Source organism: Camellia sinensis, chromosome 6, assembly GCF_055761805.1.
Source record: "Camellia sinensis isolate YWXY chromosome 6, ASM5576180v1, whole genome shotgun sequence".
Lineage (NCBI taxonomy): Eukaryota > Viridiplantae > Streptophyta > Magnoliopsida > Ericales > Theaceae > Camellia > Camellia sinensis.
In genome coordinates this window covers 140,147,312-140,169,134 of record NC_138966.1, presented here as the reverse complement: position 1 = coordinate 140,169,134, position 21,823 = coordinate 140,147,312, and the positions used below count along the sequence as shown (strand labels likewise).

The following is a 21,823-nucleotide window of genomic DNA, read 5'->3' as shown; positions in this document are numbered from 1 at the left end:
AACAACTGTGCTATGTGCACAAAAATGTACACCAAAAGGCGCAATGAGCATCGTTTCTGTATTACGCTCCAAGATATTAGAGATGCTTCAGCGGCACTCAATGATATATCCCACATCGGGGAGGGGAGCATTACAGATGATACTAATGGCTCCTTCGCAAATTTAGGAGCCATAAAAATAATTTGTAGATTTTCTGAAATTCAACTCTGCCATACACCGAACAAAATCGCTCCATTGAAAGAGAGAGAGAGAGAGAGAGATTCTCCAGTGAGATAATCTACCAATTTAGTCTACAAGCTGCCAGATATCAGTCTTTACACTGAAGGACTTCTTCCATGCTATTCTAAGATACAGTACAGAAAAATATTCTTTTTAGGGGGGAAAAAATAACTGTAACATAATCAGAGCTTATCAATGTTAGAGCGAAGAAACTGCAAGAACAAATGCCAAAGGTGATTTAAGAAAAAAACCACCACTTCATCTTGCATTTTTGGGAGGAGGGAGGACTGAAAAGTACAACTGCCATCAAGAAAACATCAACTCTTGAGGTTCCCAAAGAATCTAGAAAGTGGCAAAGGCCCTTCAGTTTCTTCTTCATCATCACTTCTAGAGTGCTTGGATCTTGACCTATGCTTCTTTTCCTTCTTCCTTTTCTTAGACCTTGATTTTGATTTTCTCGATTCCCTGTCCTTATCATCACTGCTTGAAGATTCTGAGGAGGAACTTGATGAACTAGAATCAGAAGATCGCCTTGAACGCTGCAAAGGGAAAGTTACAATGCAAGTCCAGATTACATTCTTAATTCTATTAACAAAAAGAACAAAGAAAAGAAAGAGGGCAGTTAAAAACTGGCATTTCTTAATTTTTGTCAAGTAACTCAAAAGAACTGGACAGCTACTACATAACCACGTAAAAAAAAGAGCATATTTTCTAAAAACCAACTAAAATGTTCAAAAGAAAACCACTTCAACTTGTGCTCAACTGCTAACAAATATAATTGAATTCCAATGAACTGCTGCTAAACACAATTGAATTCCAAATATGTCATTTTTAGTTCATTAAGTCATAGTAACAAATACAATTAATTCCAAAACATTTGTTGTATTTATAGTGATAAATCCAAAATGGTACACCAAAATGCACCTGTACCTGTGTGTATGTTCCATTCCAATAGTAGAAACGGCACACTAGCTGGTAAGGGATTGACAACATTGCCTGTGATAGAACAGCCTAAATCTTATCTCACCTAAAAAACAATTGCATCTCAGTCCTAGTAGGGACACACTGTCTTGCCCAAACTGTGGGTTCATTGCATCCCCTAGTCTACTGACGATGAGATTACTTCATTTCAACTGGAGGTTCACAAAACCATTCACAACAAAGATACTAATTAATTTTGGGTGGCATTCCTTAGGTTACTGGGTGCCCTTTTTTATATGTTTCCCTAGAATAGAAAAGGCTAGGAAAACAAATCTAAATAGCACAAGGATTTGAATGCACCTTTCTCTTTTTGCTGCTGCGTTTCTTCAAATCCTTGTCCTTATCTGCAAGAATACATTTTATCATCAGAAGAGTAGTAATGTACAACATTTGGAAAGGAGGGGGAAAAAATCAACTTTTTCCATGAAGATTTTTCTATAAATACCCTTTTTGCGATTAGATTTACTACTCGAGTGATTTCGTCCTTTGGCAAGCTTGATAGCCCTTTCAGCATCTAGCTGAGCCCTGTACTGTCTCATCATTCTGTCTTTATCAGCTTCTAACTCCCCCTTTCTCATTTCATCTTCCTAACAAACGAAGTCCACGACCAATTGTAATAAATACCGTAAGATTGAAGCTTCGTTGAAGTACACACCAAAATTAAAGCAGAAAAACGTAGTGTGTTGTCCAAAGCAATGTGTAGAAACTTGCAGCGAGAGAAATATAAATGCCACTGCCACAAAGTTACTCAAGAAAGTATAAGACAAACTAACATTCAAGAAAAAGAGAACATGAGAAATTGTTTTCAGATACTACTTGTTTGGATGAGGTTGGCAACATTGATGGTTAATTACACTCATGAAATAAAAAGAAAAATGATTACTATAAGTCACATCAAGTACAGACAGCCAAACTGTTCATGGAGTTTCACATCAAGCACTGCTAGAATATTTAATTGGGTGGACAGAAGAACCTGGTATTGGTTGAACACAGAAACTTTCATGGATCAAACCTCATCTTCAGATTGGGTGCATGTCAAGGCTAAATAGCATAACAGAGACCAATCATCTCCACATGCATCTAGTAGTAATAACACAGTTCATTCCATCACATAACTCATGATTATAGTTTGATCTCATTCCAATAAAAGATTTTGAAAAAGACATTGTCAGCCAAAGTTTATCAGACATGGGGCATGACATCACTTTATCAGAATGCCGGTGCCAGTGGGTCACAGGTTCAACTATTGGGTCTTGCACATGAAGGAGAAAACTATGGCTGTATATTACTAATAAAATATAAATAAATTAATGAAAAACTTGAGAAGATGCTATTGCTTTGCTTAATTCTCTTTAAGATTGATAGATTCAACAATTTGAGCTAATCATGCACGTGCATATGTATTCCTGACCAATTAGATGAAAATATAAATATATTAAATCATTTTTTGTTAACAATTAACTCCTCTAAAAGTGTAAGCCATTAAAGAAAGGTGTATTATATGGTTCTAAATTGTATTATCGGGATCCGAAGTGGTACAGTTAAAATCATTAATAATCCAATGACATGTATTTTTTACTCTTTTAAGCTTAATTGTCACATTTTTTTTACTCATTTTGATGCATTAATCAGTTCTATGGCTGATCAAATAATTCCACTCCATGAAACATCTTAAGGGAGACTTACGTATAGATCCTAATAGGTGAACTTATTTACCAATAAGTCCTATGATAATTAATGGCGTTTTTCATCAGGCACTATTAAAAAAGTCACTAATTGTTAATTTCCAGCGATAGTTTGAAAATTGTCACAAAAAATGTCACTAATTATAATTTTTAACGACGGTTTAAAAATTGTCATAAACAAAGTCATTAGTTTTCAACTTTCAGCGACAATTTAAAAATTCGTTCCAAAAAAAAGGTCACTAATTGTAAGTTTTTGTTTTAGTGACAATTTATAAAAATCGTGACCAAAAAAAAATCACTAATTGTCAATTTTTAGCGACATTGATATATATAAAAAATCGTCACAAAAAATTATTTTTAGTGACAATTTGATTAGAACTTATTTTCAATAGAACTTGATGAGAATTAAGTCCAACTATGTTTACCCACATCTTCTCTTCTTTTAATGTCACTAATGTTTTTCTTATCTCCTGTTAAGATAAGTACCTCACCAAGGGAATCTGGAGACACCAATACAGTTGGTTGATGATGTTTATATAGCAAGAATCTTCAATGAGTAAAGTGGGACTAAAATAACCGCCAATAATATAAATGTTTTTCACATGAAAGGAATGGGTATTTTTTATGCATTTCAAGAGCCTATCCCAAAGCCCCAATAAATGGAACTTCCAAAGCTAAAAAAAAAGTGCCTGCATTGGTTGTATAAACTTTCCTTATCAATTTCCATTTTCTATATTAACTCACAAGTAGCCTCATCGTGTAAATCTTTTTTTGGAAAGTAGCATCATGTAAATCTGCTAATAGAATTTTGAGATTCCCTTTCATTCTTTTCCCCTTCTTTTCTTTTCTTTTTTTTTTTGGTAAGTAACTCTCATTCTTTTTCAAATCATTCACGTTCCTTTGCAAAATGGCCAAATAATATCTCCAAAACTATTAAGAATCCAATAATCCAGATCCCGACAAGTTGCAAACTAAAATGTCAAATTTCAATTTACAACTACCATGACATAAGCTTGCTAGAAAGGAGTTAGAGAAAAGAAAAGGAAATTAAAAAAATTGTGTACATTTTTCCATGAATAGTTCAGAGATTAGGCAACAGCATTAATGCTGAAGAAGAAGAAGAAGAAGAAGAAGAAGAAGAAGTGCATAGATATCAGCATAACAGTTTACCTTTTGCTTCTTTTTATACTCTTCCCAAGTAATTGTGTGAGAAGTGTTGAGGCTGGCCAAACGAGCAGCGTGCCACTCTGGTGAATGAAAAGAACCATCCACCTGTGACAGTCCTCATCAGAAAAAGTACAGCAAACAAAGCATCTAGGCTATGACTGTATTAGTTATCCAATTAAATTACCTGATGCTGTAGAACTAGCAGTTATGAGGAGATGGCAACAAAATAGGAGCATCAAACATAACTTAAATGCTTGACAAGATAAGATATTGCTCTAAAACAGAGAGACACATTTTTTAGGAAGAAAACACTAGCTCCAATCACAAAGGGCAAAAGATGGCAAGAAATAATTAACCAATAATGGAAGTCACCAGTACAATACCTATATTTAAATTAGCGAGGTAACCCAAAAATAAAAATAATTATAAAAATAAACCAAGAAAGATAGTGTTGAGGTTTGTAGTACTCTACAGATCTTGTCTCAGATTAAAAAAGTAAACAAACAGCTAACAGCAATTAACTAGTTTTTTCTCTTATTGTAGCAATGCTACAAGTAGCCATGGTTTATAGTGAAGCTTTGAATAATCAGCTTAGGGTATGATGAGATATCACCCCTTATTTATACATGAAGATTAGGGTTTACAAACAAAGTCAATTACAAGATGATCCCTGAGGGCATCACAATGATTACAGACCCAAGCCTTTCGGCTAATAAAATACTAAGACTTTCGGTGATTATAATATGCCAACACTCCCCCTCAAGCTGGTGCGAAGATATCTCTCATGCCCAGCTTGCCTAATATGTCATGAAACGGTTTATTCCCAATTCCCTTGGTGAGAATGTCAGCAAGTTGTTCACCAGACTGAACAAAAGGAGTACAAATGGTACCACTAGTGAGTTTTTCCTTAATGAAGTGGCGATCAATCTCAACATGTTTTGTCCTGTCATGTTGAACGGGATTGTGAGCAATGTTGATGGCGGCCTTATTATCACAATATAACCGCATGGAGTCCGTCTGAGCAATACCTAGATCACTCAACAATAATTTGATCCATAAAAGTTCACACACACCTTGTGCCATAGCTCTAAACTCAGCTTCTGCACTTGACCTGGCAACCACATTTTGTTTCTTACTTCTCCAAGTAACTAGGTTGCCGCCGACAAATGTGCAATACCCTGACGTTGATCTCCGATCAGTTACTGACCCGGCCCAGTCAGCATCTGTATAGGCTTCTACACGAAGATGGTCATACTTTGAAAAATACAGACCCTTACCAGGAGCAGACTTCAGATACCTCAAGATTCTCATGACAGCCTCAAAGTGAATCTGATGAGGAGCATGCATAAACTGACTAACTACACTGACAGCAACAGCAATATCAGGACGGGAGTGAGATAGGTAAATGAGCTTACCCACTAATCGTTGATAGCTCCCCCTATCCACAACTTCTCCTCCTGCATCATCTCCCAATTTTTGATTGGGTTCCAGTGGGGTGGCACATGCCTTGCAGCCAAGCATCCCAGTTTCCTTCAACAGGTCAAGCACATATTTTCTCTGTGAGATAAATATCCCATCCTTAGAGCGAGCAACTTCAATTCCCAGAAAATACTTCAAGCTTCCCAAGTCTTTGATTTCAAATTCTTTGGCTAAGTATTTCTTCAACAGAGGTATTTCCTCACTATCATTGCCTGTAAGAACTATGTCATCTACATAAACAATAAGCGCTGTAGTCTGACCGCATGAGGAATGTTTCACAAACAATGTGTGATCTGCTTGACTTTGTTTGAAACCATATTTAAACATAGCCTGAGTGAATCTTTCAAACCAAGCCCTTGGAGATTGTTTGAGACCATATAATGACTTCCGAAGTTTGCATACTTTCCCTTCTGTTTGATGATCCTCAAAACCCGGAGGAATGTCCATATATACTTCTTCTTCGAGGTCACCATGGAGAAAAGCATTCTTGACATCAAACTGATAAAGCGGCCAATCTAGATTAGCTGCGAGAGAGAGAAGTACTCTGACTGAATTCATTTTAGCCACGGGTGCGAAGGTCTCCTGATAATCAATGCCATATGTCTGAGTAAACCCTTTTGCCACAAGTCTTGCCTTGTAACGCTCAATAGACCCATCTGCTTTGTGTTTTACAGTATATACCCATTTACAGCCCACAGGTCGTTTGCCCGTAGGTAACTCAGTCAATTCCCAAGTGCCATTCTTTCTAAGTGCTTTCATTTCCTCAATCATGGCGAGTTTCCACTCAGAGATAGCAAGAGCATCCTGAAAATGGTTAGGAATGCTAACAGAGGAAATATTGGACACAAACGCTCTATATGAGGATGACAAATGAGAGTATGATACAAACTGTGAGATAGGATGTTGAGTACAAGATCTCACACCCTTCCTTTTGGCAATAGGAACATCAAGATCAATGGACTCACGAGATTCAAAGTTACCTAGACTCTCATCAGAAGCAGGAGATGGCAGTGGAGTAGCAGAAACAGTCCCTTGTACCCAGTTAACTTGTTTTCTGTCGATGTCCCGGACATAAACATGCCCATCCTTATTCTTGGTGACAGTGGGTTCTATAGTTCCAGTAGAAGAGGGGGGTGCAAGAATAACTGGTTCTACTATAGGAGGCACAGGACTCACTTCTACCAGAGGAGACACAGGACTCACTTCACACCAAGGCTCCCCCGGAAATGAGGACGGGGATACCGGAGAGGACAAGAAATAGGACTGGGATTCAAAGAAAGTGACATCCATGGACACAAACCACTTACGGGAGGAAGGGTGGTAACATTTATACCCCTTTTGAGTAGGAGAATAACCAAGGAAAACACACTTGAGGGAGCGAGGGTCCAACTTACCACGAGAGGGAGAGTGATTATGGACAAAACAGACACAACCAAATATTTTGGGAGGAATAGAAAACAAGGACTGAGAACCGAGGAGGACGTGAAGCGGAGCCTGTTTGTCCAAGACCTGGGTAGGGAGACGATTAATAAGATGGGCAGCGGTGAGAACAGCGTCGCCCCAATAGGATTGAGGCACGTTCATAAAAAAAACACATGCACCGAGCCATGTCAAGAAGATGCCGATTCTTGCGTTCGGCCACCCCATTTTGTTGAGGGGTATTGGTGCAAGAGGTCTGATGGATAATGCCATGAGTAGAGAAATAGTTTCCTAACCCAGAATCTATGTATTCCCCGCCATTATCAGAACGAAATATTTTGATAGTGGCCCCAAACTGAGTACAAATCATCTTATGAAAAGTGCGAAACACAGAGAAAACTTCACTCTTATCTTTCATGAGATACACCCAAGTAGCACGAGAAAAATCATCAATAAATGTAACAAACCAGCGATGACCTTTCACAGACAGAACACGAGAGGGACCCCAAACATCAGAATGTATTAATGAAAAAGGAACTAAGCTTTTATTCAAACTGGGAGCAAAAGAAGCTCTATGTTGTTTTCCAAGTTGACAAGACTCACAAAGAAAGTCAGACACATGATGATTTGCGAAACTAGAAGGAAATAAATGCTTAAGTAAATGAAATGAGGGATGCCCAAGACGCCGATGCCACAACCATACATCAGCGGGGGTAGTAGAAGACGCGGTGGAAGAATAAGCAAGTTTGTCCGGTTGATCTAGGAAGTAGAGACCATTTTCTGCACTACCACTGCCAATCGTCCTCCCCGTGACAAGGTCCTGAAAAAGACAATGATCAGGAAAAAACGTCACACAACAATTCAAATCCTGGGTAAGACGACTTAAGGATAACAGATTAACAGAAAACTTGGGAACATGGAGAACAGAAGATAGATGCATGGTGGGAGTGACTTGGACTAAACCTTTTCTAGAAATGGAAGAAACAGTTCCATCGGCAATCCTAACTTTGTCCTGACCTGAAGAGGGCTTATAGGCAGAAAAAAGATCAGGGGAGCCAGACATATGATCTGAGGCACCAGAATCAATAATCCAAGGCAAAGATGTATGACACAGGAAAGCACAAGGAACATATGCTAAGTTACCTGAGCGGGCAAAGGACGAGGAAGCGGTACTGAGAGCAGTAGAAGATCGGCGGTCCAACAATTGGCGCAAAGCATCCTCCAACTCAGTATCAGAAGCTTGGGTAACAGAAGTGGAATTAGAATCAAGGGTATCCACGGCACTAGACTGATGAGCCCGGGAATAGGAACCACGTCCTCGAGAGTGGCCTGACCGACCTCCTCGAGAACCTGACCGATCACCTCGACCCCCAGATGGAGTCCCATGAAGCTTCCAACATGTCTCACGAGTATGCCGCGGCTTCTTTCCTAACCCAGAATCTATGTATTCCCCGCCATTATCAGAACGAAATATTTTGATAGTGGCCCCAAACTGAGTACAAATCATCTTATGAAAAGTGCGAAACACAGAGAAAACTTCACTCTTATCTTTCATGAGATACACCCAAGTAGCACGAGAAAAATCATCAATAAATGTAACAAACCAGCGATGACCTTTCACAGACAGAACACGAGAGGGACCCCAAACATCAGAATGTATTAATGAAAAAGGAACTAAGCTTTTATTCAAACTGGGAGCAAAAGAAGCTCTATGTTGTTTTCCAAGTTGACAAGACTCACAAAGAAAGTCAGACACATGATGATTTGCGAAACTAGAAGGAAATAAATGCTTAAGTAAATGAAATGAGGGATGCCCAAGACGCCGATGCCACAACCATACATCAGCGGGGGTAGTAGAAGACGCGGTGGAAGAATAAGCAAGTTTGTCCGGTTGATCTAGGAAGTAGAGACCATTTTCTGCACTACCACTGCCAATCGTCCTCCCCGTGACAAGGTCCTGAAAAAGACAATGATCAGGAAAAAACGTCACACAACAATTCAAATCCTGGGTAAGACGACTTAAGGATAACAGATTAACAGAAAACTTGGGAACATGGAGAACAGAAGATAGATGCATGGTGGGAGTGACTTGGACTAAACCTTTTCTAGAAATGGAAGAAACAGTTCCATCGGCAATCCTAACTTTGTCCTGACCTGAAGAGGGCTTATAGGCAGAAAAAAGATCAGGGGAGCCAGACATATGATCTGAGGCACCAGAATCAATAATCCAAGGCAAAGATGTATGACACAGGAAAGCACAAGGAACATATGCTAAGTTACCTGAGCGGGCAAAGGACGAGGAAGCGGTACTGAGAGCAGTAGAAGATCGGCGGTCCAACAATTGGCGCAAAGCATCCTCCAACTCAGTATCAGAAGCTTGGGTAACAGAAGTGGAATTAGAATCAAGGGTATCCACGGCACTAGACTGATGAGCCCGGGAATAGGAACCACGTCCTCGAGAGTGGCCTGACCGACCTCCTCGAGAACCTGACCGATCACCTCGACCCCCAGATGGAGTCCCATGAAGCTTCCAACATGTCTCACGAGTATGCCGCGGCTTCTTTCCTAACCCAGAATCTATGTATTCCCCGCCATTATCAGAACGAAATATTTTGATAGTGGCCCCAAACTGAGTACAAATCATCTTATGAAAAGTGCGAAACACAGAGAAAACTTCACTCTTATCTTTCATGAGATACACCCAAGTAGCACGAGAAAAATCATCAATAAATGTAACAAACCAGCGATGACCTTTCACAGACAGAACACGAGAGGGACCCCAAACATCAGAATGTATTAATGAAAAAGGAACTAAGCTTTTATTCAAACTGGGAGCAAAAGAAGCTCTATGTTGTTTTCCAAGTTGACAAGACTCACAAAGAAAGTCAGACACATGATGATTTGCGAAACTAGAAGGAAATAAATGCTTAAGTAAATGAAATGAGGGATGCCCAAGACGCCGATGCCACAACCATACATCAGCGGGGGTAGTAGAAGACGCGGTGGAAGAATAAGCAAGTTTGTCCGGTTGATCTAGGAAGTAGAGACCATTTTCTGCACTACCACTGCCAATCGTCCTCCCCGTGACAAGGTCCTGAAAAAGACAATGATCAGGAAAAAACGTCACACAACAATTCAAATCCTGGGTAAGACGACTTAAGGATAACAGATTAACAGAAAACTTGGGAACATGGAGAACAGAAGATAGATGCATGGTGGGAGTGACTTGGACTAAACCTTTTCTAGAAATGGAAGAAACAGTTCCATCGGCAATCCTAACTTTGTCCTGACCTGAAGAGGGCTTATAGGCAGAAAAAAGATCAGGGGAGCCAGACATATGATCTGAGGCACCAGAATCAATAATCCAAGGCAAAGATGTATGACACAGGAAAGCACAAGGAACATATGCTAAGTTACCTGAGCGGGCAAAGGACGAGGAAGCGGTACTGAGAGCAGTAGAAGATCGGCGGTCCAACAATTGGCGCAAAGCATCCTCCAACTCAGTATCAGAAGCTTGGGTAACAGAAGTGGAATTAGAATCAAGGGTATCCACGGCACTAGACTGATGAGCCCGGGAATAGGAACCACGTCCTCGAGAGTGGCCTGACCGACCTCCTCGAGAACCTGACCGATCACCTCGACCCCCAGATGGAGTCCCATGAAGCTTCCAACATGTCTCACGAGTATGCCGCGGCTTCTTGCAATAATCACAGAATACAGACTCCTTAGCAGCAGACGGAGGAGGCAGGCTGAGGCCATCTCGAGGAGTAGACAGTAATGCGGAACGGTCAGTAGAGACAGGGGACATCATAGCTGACCGACGACTTTCCTCATTTTGTACATAGGCAAATGCCTCCTGTAGTGAAGGAAGGGTGTCCATACTCAGAACTCGACCCCTAACTGGATCATACTCCATATTTAGGCCGGCCAAAAATTTAAAGACCCGTTCCCGAGCAATGAACTTCTTGTACCCGACAGAATCAGTAGGGCAAACGGGCTTATAGTCTTCCAGGTGGTCAAGGCGTTTCCAGCCGTTGGTGAGGAAAGTGAAGTACTGAAGAACAGTCTGCTCCCCCTGAAGTGTGCTTTCAATAGAGCGACGCAACTCAAAGGCCTGTGAAAAATTTCCTTTGCGGGAATAGGTAACAGCCACAGCCTCCCAAATGTCCTGGGCAGTCTCCATAGATAAGTACCCCTCACCAAGTTCTGGAACCATCGAATGGATAAGCCAACTCATAATCAAAGAGTTAGTAATCTCCCATTGGTCATAACCTGAGTCAGTGGTACTAGGTGCCTGTATCCTGCCATCAACATACCCCATCTTTCCTCTGCTTTTCAAAAACAAAGTCAAACTTTGAGACCATGCTAGGTAGTTCTGACCATTAAATAGAGAGGTGGTGATTTTCAGACTAGGGTTGGTCACTCTTTGGTGTTTGAGACGAAGAGGACACACTAGTGGAATCTGTCATGGATACAATACAATACTACCAAACCCACAACAAACTAGTAGAAATCACAAACCCGGAAGGTGGTAGTGAGATAACAGGCACAATGACCACTATAAAGTCATAACAAAAAAATTAAGAAATGATGATTTTTTTTTTTTTTTTTTTTTTTAATCTATATATATATTTTTTTATTTCATTTTAATTTATTTTATTTATTTATTTATTTATTTATTTATTTTCCTTTTTTTTTTTTTTTTTTTTTTTTTTTGTAAATTGATTTATTTATACATGTCTTTATATATATATATAACTATATATCCTGATATATATAAACAGAGCCGGATATATATATATAGTTATAGATATATATATATATATTTATAGACCACAGTGATCAGAGGCTGAGGACGAACAGAGAAGACGAGCGACGAAATGGCTGGAGGAGGTCGCCAAGCTGCTGTGCTGTCGGTCGAGTGACGATCGACAGAGGAGGTCGACGAGGAAGACGGCTGAGGAAGACGAGCTGAGGACGAACAGAGAGAGAGAGTTGACGGCCGACGATGGTGACGATGAGCTGGCGACGGGGACGATGAGCTAGCGATGGTCGATGATGGGCGACGATGGCGACAGAGAGAGAGAGAGCTGAGGAGATGAGGAGATTGACTGAGGAAGACGATTGAGGAGATCGACGGAGGAAGAGCGACTGAGGAAGACGGCTAAGGCAGATCACCCAGGTAAGCTTCGAACCCTAGAGTGTTGTTGGTGAATAGGTCTGCCAACGAGGGTGAGCCGAAACCCTATAGGTTTAGCTCTGATACCATGAAGCTTTGAATAATCAGCTTAGGGTATGATGAGATATCACCCCTTATTTATACATGAAGATTAGGGTTTACAAACAAAGTCAATTACAAGATGATCCCTGAGGGCATCACAATGATTACAGACCCAAGCCTTTCGGCTAATAAAATACTAAGACTTTCGGTGATTATAATATGCCAACATATAGGACCCTATAACAACTGATTTGTTTGTCAATGAATTGTGAGGTCGATTTCTTGGGCAGTGTTATTAAAGGCGACAGGTGTACTACGGCGCCAAGGTCTCCTGGGGCCTAGGCCAAAGGCACAAGGTGAGGTGTAGGCTTCATCGAAATGAGGCGCACCTTGTACAAAAAAATATATATAATTTTAAATGCGTAAACAATTTAGGGTCAACAAAAACAAATTGAAATGTTAAACATTTAGTGTTTTTTGGAGTTTATGAATTAGGGCTAATTTTTCTTCTATCATTGGTTTGGGGTTGAATGTCCAATGTATTGACATCTATAATAAGAGTAGAGATCTTCTGTAACCACACCATATAAAATCAATGGTCAGATTTTAAACAAAACTAATTAAAGTAATAATAAAAAAAACCCTCAAGACGTAAGCCTTGGGCCAGTCAGGCGCCTTATCAAAGTCGTCTGGGTTGGAACACTACAAGGCGCAAACCTTGAGCCTGGACAGGACTTGGGCCTAGGCGCATGCCTAGCCGCGCCTTATTGAAATCACTTGGCTTGGAACACTACAAGGCGCAAACGTTGGGCCTGGATGGGCCTAGGCGCACACCTAGGCGCGCCTTTAATAACACTATTCTTGGGAATGCTATCAATAAGCTCCAATATTCAATTAATAAAAATACAGGGATATGGGTCCCCTACCAGGTAAATTTGATTACGAGTACAAAATTATAGTGGCACTATCCTATGGTTTTGTATTCAGCCCCCTGAATTTCTTCATTGGCTTCGTTTGGGAAGTTACTATTTTAGTAGGCTATTTTAGTTTTTGGCTATTTTAGTAGGCTAAAATTTTTGTGTTTGGGAAGATGATTGGATTTTTTTATGGTTGGATGTGATGTTTGTGAGAGAAAAAGTGAAATGATTATGGATTTGATGTGATATTTTGTCTTATTAGCTATTTTAGCCTATTTTGTCTTTTTGTGAATTTTAGCCTAAATTAGGCTATTTTTTTTCTTCCCAAACACCCCCATAGAAGCAAGATATAAAATAAACTCAAGGCATACATGGATGTAGTGTGAATATGATTACGTGTACACGTTGATGATAATTTAAGAAGTTGTGGACACAAAAGTTCTAAGACTACAATATCCGGACGGTGACATGGAAAATTGTCAAGATTGGGATGCAGCACAATGGAAATACAAACACAAGTGAGCACAATTAGACTCGTGCACACGTTTTCCTCCTCCCTTCATTGTCTGATCCTCCACACTACTATATATGATACTTGAACCAAATATCCATGCCCAGCTTGTCAGCTAAAGGTTGACTGGTATGGGTATCTTGAAAACCAAATGCAAATTATTATTATAAAAATTAAAAATTAAAAATAAATGATGAAATTCAAGACACAGCTAGGATATGTCCAACATATACATGTCTAAAGCATCTCTTGAACAAAGCAAGACCGTAATGGACTTGATAACTGAAAAAAAAAATGCATCCATTGATGATAAGGGGTGTGTGTGTGTGTAGGGGAGGAGGATCTAGCATTAAGAGATCCAAATTCTAAAAATTATTGATAGGGGCTCTGGTAATGTAGAAGAGTTCAGCTCAGTCAATGATAAAGAAGGGTGTCTGAGTAAAGAACAGTTTGAAGATTTAAGTAGAAAGATAATAAACGGCTTACAAGGATAAAATGGTAAACAAGAAAAGAGTTTGTAGTTATAAGGGTAATATGAAAAAGGGAAGGAGAAAAACATCCTCTAGAAAGGAAAGGAAATTGAAAAAGCCTTCAATGCTCAGACAATTACAATAACTACAAGAAGAGTAAGCTTTCTTTGCAGCAAATCGATTAGAAGGAAAATGATAGGTGTTCAATATGGATAGTAGGGAGTTGTCTCATCTATAGGGCTTTAACAGTCCCATTTTGGAGGACATACCAAAAAAAAATCCTGTTTACCATTTTCTTTATTTACATGGATGAGTTCAGGTAATTCAAGAAAAAATACCTGAAAATCAAATCTACTGTTGTTATTGGTAAAGCCGGTGGTGACTAGTTAATGACAAATGAAAATTGATGACAAATGTTGAAAAAACACATTTTGTAAAGTTGGTGCGTTATTGTGTTTCAATTGTTGGGTGTGGTGGGTTTTTCTGGATAGTGGGAGTTGGGTTTATCTTTGTTCTTTCATTTTTTCTTTTCTTTATATTTGACAGTATATAAGGGTTGTGCCCCGTGGACACATTCTCTAAGACAATTTCTTTGTGATAACATTCCTTGTATAAATTTTGACCACCACACAACTTGAAATCAAAGTAAAACGAGTATGGTACACTTATCAGAGCTAGCAAAATGACCAATTATACTGACAGCAACAACTACAATAAACCATTCCTCATCACATGTACTTCAAAAATCGCTTCTTCAAAGATCTTTAAGGTGAAATTGGATCCATCAAGATATTTGAGCCAACAAACTCAAGATTTGCAAAGATTTTATTTTTATTTTTTAAGGGTTTACAAATTTGAAAGAATCAATCAGATCTTGAATAGCTTCTAACTATGACACCTGCCTTGAAGTACACACATAGAAGACTAACATTACATGGCTCACCCATCAACAACAAGAAATTCACTGAGCACCAACAAATAAGAAAATACAACACAAAACAATTACCAATAATCAAGATAATGAAAGAAGATTAAGAGCGTAAGAAATTGAAATGGAAAGAAATGGTAGTATGAAAGGGTACAAACCATGCCGTCCTCGATCTCCTCATGGCCAGTTGAGCTCGCACCCAGCCTCGCTTTCTGCATAGCTTTGTATTGTTGGTTTTTCCCCATGTTTGGGAGGAAAGAAGAGTCGCCGAGAAAGTTAGGGAAAGATGGAAAATCAGAGCGAAAAAGAGAGAATTTTTTTCAAATTGGATTTTCGGATTAGCGAGCGACGACTCGATGGAGAGAGAGAGAGAGAGAGAGAGAGAGAGAGAGGGTGAGGATTTATAGGTTGGGATTTCGGGGGCAATGAAGAGCTAATTGTTGAGAGAGAGAGAGAGAGAGAGAGAGAGAGAGATCGGGAAGTCAAAATAGGCAAAGGTTGAAGTCGTGCGGTTGGCTTTATTGGAGCTTTTATGTGTTCTATTTCCATGTTTTTATTAGTTTTTTCTGCAAAAATTAAATTATTTTGATAATTATAATAACCTTGTTTGGTTTATTCATTTTTTAAAAAAATAAATTTTTTATTTTTTACTTTCAATAATTTTTTTTATTATTCTAAGCAATTTATTTAAATTTTTAGATACCCTCAATATAAATATAATTAAAAAGTATAATATTTGTAAAAAAAAAAATTTACTAAATATCAAAAATATAAAAATCGGCACATTTCCGTATTTTTATATATTTATTATTATTTTTAAATATTTTTTATAAATATTTTACATTTTAGATCTATTTAGGTTAGATATATTTAAAAAGTAAAAAAATTATTTAAAATGTTAAAAAAAATTGCTAAAAACAAAAAATAATAATAATAATAATTTTTAAAAAATAAATCAAATCAAACAAGGTGATTCATATTATTTTTTTTGGGGGGTTTATTTTTTTTAAAATAGATAAATATGATTTGAAAATAAATTATTCAAGATAAATTTGATAATTATATGATTATGTGATTGGGTGTTCAACAAAAAGACTCACAATGATTTACTTAGATCACTTGATATATGGTCGTCACGACTTGATGATTGGATCGTTCAATTAATAATTGTTTAGAATTTGATTTGTTTTAATAATTTTTTTATTTTTTATAAAAAGACATATAAAATATATAATTAAAAAAAAAAGAAAAATTACTTGATAAATCTCATACACAAAATTCAAAACTCCCCTAATTCTAAAATAAAATACTTGCACTAATTAGTTTTACATATTTTTAATGGACAAATTACTCCCAAGTCCTTTTTGCAAAGTGTGTATTTTATTTAATCCCAAAATCTTTTAGATGAACCTAAAAGTTATATGTCCATTTATCTTCTCCTCTTTTTCTATACCTTACTTCTTCTATTTATCTCTCTTTCTCTTATATCGACGATGATCACGACTATGCATTCCTTCTTTTCTTTCTCATTCTACTCTACAGTCATCGGCGATCATCATTGATTGGGATTTATCAACAACCACCGAGCACCAACTCCTTACTTCGTGCTCACTGACAGTAAAAAAGATGAGTTTTCGACGAAAAAAATGAGTAGATCTACTTTTATCTGATATAGATCTACTCAGATCTACATCAAATCTGAGTAGATCTACGTTAGAGCTGGTTAGATTTAAACTAAAAAATAATTGCCAGAGTACAAGCATCTCTCTATATCTGTCTCTTTCCTTCGATCTCTCAGTTTTTTTAGTTTTTCTATACTACACATTTCTATTTTTCTGTTATAATGGAGAAAATTTTCAAATTCTAAACAAATTATTTTCGAGTTTTAGTTACAGACGGTAAAAATTACAAAATTTTACAGCTTCAGTTTTTTTTTATACTAAAATAAATCATTCTTTAGAATTGTAAAATTTTGTAATTTCATAACTTTCTTTAATAACATGTTTTTTCAATTTTATTAATAAGGATAAATACTTAATAGAATCATACTTTGAACAGTAACATTGTAACAACAAGCATAATGCAGCGAAAAAATATTATCAGATCATACCTTAGGTGATAAAATCGTAAGCGAAGAATTTCGTGGGTAAATCACGTGCTTCAAGAATGGGAACAACGAACCCAGTAGTGGAGTGATACTACAATATGAGTATTACCCACACAAGTCACCAGAGACTGGATCGTTCTCATATGGGAGAGAGTTAGAGAGAGAGTCTAGGAAAAAAGGTTATGGGTAAAAAATCATATAACGTATATGATATCAATATATAGCTTAACCATATAATCTGATATATAACCATATATATTAATCTATCCATATCAGTTGATATGATAGATATAGATATCATCAGTGGTTATCCAAATAAGTTTTGAATTCAAATTCAAACTTACTTGGATAAGGTTCAAAGGGTCATGCCACATGAGCGCCCAATTTCTAACATCTCCCACTCGCACATGAGTTGGCATGACACTGCCACATCTCTATCTCAAGCTACCCAAAAATGAACAATCTCATACTAGCCAATGTACTGTGCGACCGCTGAGAAACACCTGCATATGGGAGCTCTATACTAGAAACTCAAAATGAGCCAGCATAGAGACATCAACCCAAAAAGAATAGAAATAGTATCTCATATACCCCAGACCCATCTAATTACACCGGTCCAAAAAATATTTCTAATCCCTCAAAAGAGCATGTTTGACCCTCTCAATTCTTGCAATATATTCACACTCAATCCGCCTTTCATACAGAGCGATGTGAGTTGTCGGCAATGAATATACAGCAGTGGTGTAATACTAGATGGTCTTTCCTTTGCCCTCATGCCATTTAGTTTAGGATTGACCGCTTTCCCAGTGATGTCCCTTAAGGCCGAATCATACGTGACCACAGGCAACATACCAAAGTAGCAGAACATCAACCCCCTTACCTTATGACATAGTCAAAAGTCACAAAAGGGTACATAAATGAAAGTCATATCAATAATGACGCGTAAAACTCACACAGTGAGGAAACAGGGATCCATTCTCTCACCTCATTACTCGGTCGCCAAGCATATGTAGTATGAATACATGTTACGGTGGAGTAACTCTTCCAAAAGAGTGACATCATACTCGATACACTGTACAGATCTTAGTCTAGTCGCTTTCTAGCGCCTAACCCGAATTCTCTATTTGCTCGCCTTCCAGACGCCAATAAGATCCCGCATTTGCCTAATCATAACATGCACAACATGGAAAGTGGGTACTAATATCCATGTTTGGTCCTTAACACGACCTCATCTTGGTTGTAACCAAGGCAACATACATAGTGGATAATTTAAGCCTTTCTTGGCTCTAAATAAAAAATAAACCAGTAGTCTCATCGTTGCTCTCTCCCAAGGGCCAAAGACGATTGCTCGTGTGAGTGAGCCAATCATGCCTGTTGACATCGTCATTTGTTAATCATTATGACACAAACCATAATAGTGTCAACATTCTATCATCTCATAACAAATAAGTGATCGATTTTTAAAAAAATGACCACAGCTTGTACAATTCTATATTCCGAACATAAGCCTTATCAGCACCTCTTGCGATAAGTATATACAACGGAATTCACCATGTGCGCCTTACATGAAGTGATTCAAGATCACTACCTCTTGCGCAATAACCTCTCTAAAGATATTTTGTTGACTAATTTGCATTCATTCTGGATGCGCCCAACTAGCGCAGATGCGCCAAACTAGCGCATTGAATCTTACAAGGGGCAAATTTATATACTACTAGTAAAGCATTCTATCCACAGTCTAATGAGCAAGGTCAATGTCTAAACAACTTAGTTGACCATTTACCAAAGATAACACTTATCATGCCGAATACGCCCACATAGCGTACTTTAGGTTCCCAAAACAAAAAAAATAAGGAATATAGGTCATCTGTTTCTCCCAAAGACAATCCAAGGATTCACTCAATAGCTAAGGCTCTGACTTTTACCGATAGGTAAGTCAATGGGTTTGCAATTTTGCATCTAGAATCATTCTAGGATATTCCTTATGTAAGTCATCAAAGACAAACCAGGAATTCTCCCAAAATAATCCCATAAGGATCGTACATCCGAGCATATAAATTACATCACCCATGTCCATCATATCTAAAATAGAGAACTGCCCACCCTAGGTGGCGACAACCTTATAAATTCCTGGCTCATAATGACTAAGTAAGGAAAAACTTCTTTTGGACCATTGATCATGCCTTAGTGGTCTTCATTGATCATCGTTGGCCTATCATGGCTTAATGAAATCTAAGAACCACTATTTGGATAACTATTTTAGGCTGTAAAAGATTTATTGGAACTAGCAACCTTTTGCGCTCCCAACTTTTCACCATAAAAGCAGAAGGTAAATCCCTACGGATCTACTTATCCAATTCTCCAATGAGAAGTTGGGTCACAATGTCCACAAATCAATGTTCCGAACTTATGTCAATCATAGCCTAAGTTGAAATAACCTCACTCCCCCGGAGAAAGTCTTCTCTTGGTCTACACCTTCCTCAATAATGTGACTTTTAAGTATCTAGCGAGCCTTATGCCTCAACAATGACTATTAAATTACGCATAACTTTAGAATAGTTTTGCGTCATAATGGAAAGTCAACCAAATTATAGAAATGGTTAATCCTCAAAGACTTTGTCTTAAATTACGCAACATTGATCCACTTTCTAAAAACAGGGGACTAGAGCCTTTGGCATTATCTTAGACTCTTTATCACCTTGCGGAGCAATCATGAATGTTTCCTTCTCAATCACCCAGTGATGACGTGGGAAATTTTCACATTTGCTACTACGTAACAAAGAATGTAGAGTATTTTTCTCTAATGGAGTAATCCACTAGTAGGCACATCGCTCCCACTGTCCCTAGGATATTGGAAATTTCTCTCCATTCTTAACTAGGTTACATAAAGCGCTATGCTTAGAATTCTCTATCTTATAGAGTTCCAAAACTCTATTCACGTCACCTTTACTAAAAAAACTTTATGTGACTTAATTACACTACCACAAAGCTGCTTACCTATATGCACATGACCCGGAGGGTTTACATGACAGCATACAATAATACGCCACATGACCCTATGTGTTTACAAGACAGCATACAATAATGCGCTATAGAACCCTAGGTCTTAACTTCGCAACCTTATGAGAAGTAAAATAAAGATAAGCTGCTTAACGGTTACAGATCGCCCATAGATGGCTCTCCGCTAACCCATTACTCAAATGGAGTGTAAAATCTGATATGGAGAGCACTTAGTCAGGGATATAGGCAACAAACTAAAGTGCAATTCCCAATTGGGAAACATTTTGCGCCATCATCCACCTAGCATTAACAATACTTTTCCTAATCTCTACTACACCATTGTATTGTTGAGTACTAGGAATAATCAATTTTCTAAGCATCCATTTCTCTTCATAGAGTTTTCTAAAATAACTCAAATAGATACTTGCCACCTTGGTCAAAACTAAAAGCACTAAAGCTGTTATCTAATTGATCTCAATCTCATATGTTCAATGTCAAAAATCATCTCAAAACTTTTGACTTATGGGAGATCAAATAGTTTTAACTCAGATGCGTATCATAATCTATAAATGTGTCGAGATTAAAGCTTAGCTATCATACCCTTACACATATTTAGTCACAACTATCATAGTGAACTAAATGCACCAATACAAATGACCTTCTACGGCTTTCCTACTTACTTGTGCGCAACCATTGCGAACAAAGTTACACATTCAAATGAGGGCAGGATGTCACAAGCGAGTGGACCCAAGAGGGCCTACTCAAAACATCCATGCATCTTCTCATTAATGTGATTAAGCATAGTAAGCCACCGGTTCATGACCAATGTCATAAACTAATTCCAATCATCCTAATGTGTGAGTTCTTGAAAACAAGTTTTAAAGGTTTAGGCCCAACTAGGTAATGACTCACGACTAATTCATATTCACTAGATTATAAAAGGATGTCATGGAGATATCAAGTGCGCCTAAGTCGCAAATTTAACTAGTAAGTGCTAATCCTCTGCACCTTCAAGTCAATTTTATTCTCCATACACTTTAATGCATCTAGTTGAAAGATGACGATACTCCTCTTGCCATATCTATTTCTCGCTTCATAGTTACTTGCAATTAATTCTACTATCCACAAGAAGGAGAGAATAAGCTATCAACTATGACAGCTCCTGAAGTAACTTAAGCGCGAATTAAGCTAAATAGTCTAATTCAACACAATGCTCTCACGAGCCATGCGTTAAATTCTTAGAGTCATAACAACCTTGTCGGCCTTGACCTTTTCATTACTATGCTGCAACATTTGCGCTTAATGGTAAACATTATTCAAAAAATGTTAGCCTAGCTAAGGAATCATACAAAGAAGCACCTCCTCATGTCTCTAGGGATGGCAATTTGAAACCGGCCCGACGGGGACTCGACCCCCCGACCCCGAATGAGACGGTTTTTCCCCGAAAAAAATTTCCCACGGGCCGGGGATGGTATTAAAAAATAAACCCCCGATCATTTTCGAGCCGAGGACGGGGATAGATTTCCCAACCCCGGCTCCGCCCCGGCGTCGGCCCGACTACTCCCCGTATATATCCCCGAATATATATACCACATATATATGTGTTTAGGTTATTTTAAGACTCATTTCACTCCTCTCTACCACTCACATTCTCTCTTCTCTAGGCCTCTATCTCCTTCTCTCTGCTGCGAATCTGCGATGCTCAAGGCGATGGCGTCG

At 38.2% G+C, this 21,823-nt stretch overlaps 1 protein-coding gene across 1 annotated transcript; it reads right to left on the bottom strand.

The window, feature by feature from the left end:
* Nucleotides 1-212: 212 nt before the first annotated feature.
* On the bottom strand, nt 213-15,525 carry LOC114314944 (uncharacterized). Its single transcript, XM_028261479.2, has 5 exons — nt 15,156-15,525; nt 4,056-4,157; nt 1,646-1,787; nt 1,501-1,544; nt 213-758 (listed from the first exon to the last, which is right to left on the bottom strand). The coding sequence occupies exons 1-5, from the start codon at nt 15,240-15,242 to the stop codon at nt 537-539; spliced, it is 597 nt and encodes a 198-aa protein (XP_028117280.2). The 5' UTR covers nt 15,243-15,525; the 3' UTR covers nt 213-536.
* Between the last annotated feature and the right edge of the window lie 6,298 nt (nt 15,526-21,823).

What these genes read in the sequence shown, in the direction of transcription:
- LOC114314944 (XM_028261479.2), bottom strand. Translation starts at nt 15,242, where the DNA reads ATGGGGAAAAACCAACAATACAAAGCTATGCAGAAAGCGAGGCTGGGT. An exon ending in TAAATCTAATCGCAAAAAGG is followed by an intron (nt 1,545 to 1,645) that starts GTATTTATAGAA and finishes GTATTCTTGCAG; the next exon opens with ATAAGGACAAGGATTTGAAG. An exon ending in GCAGCAGCAAAAAGAGAAAG is followed by an intron (nt 759 to 1,500) that starts GTGCATTCAAAT and finishes TTCCCTTTGCAG; the next exon opens with CGTTCAAGGCGATCTTCTGA.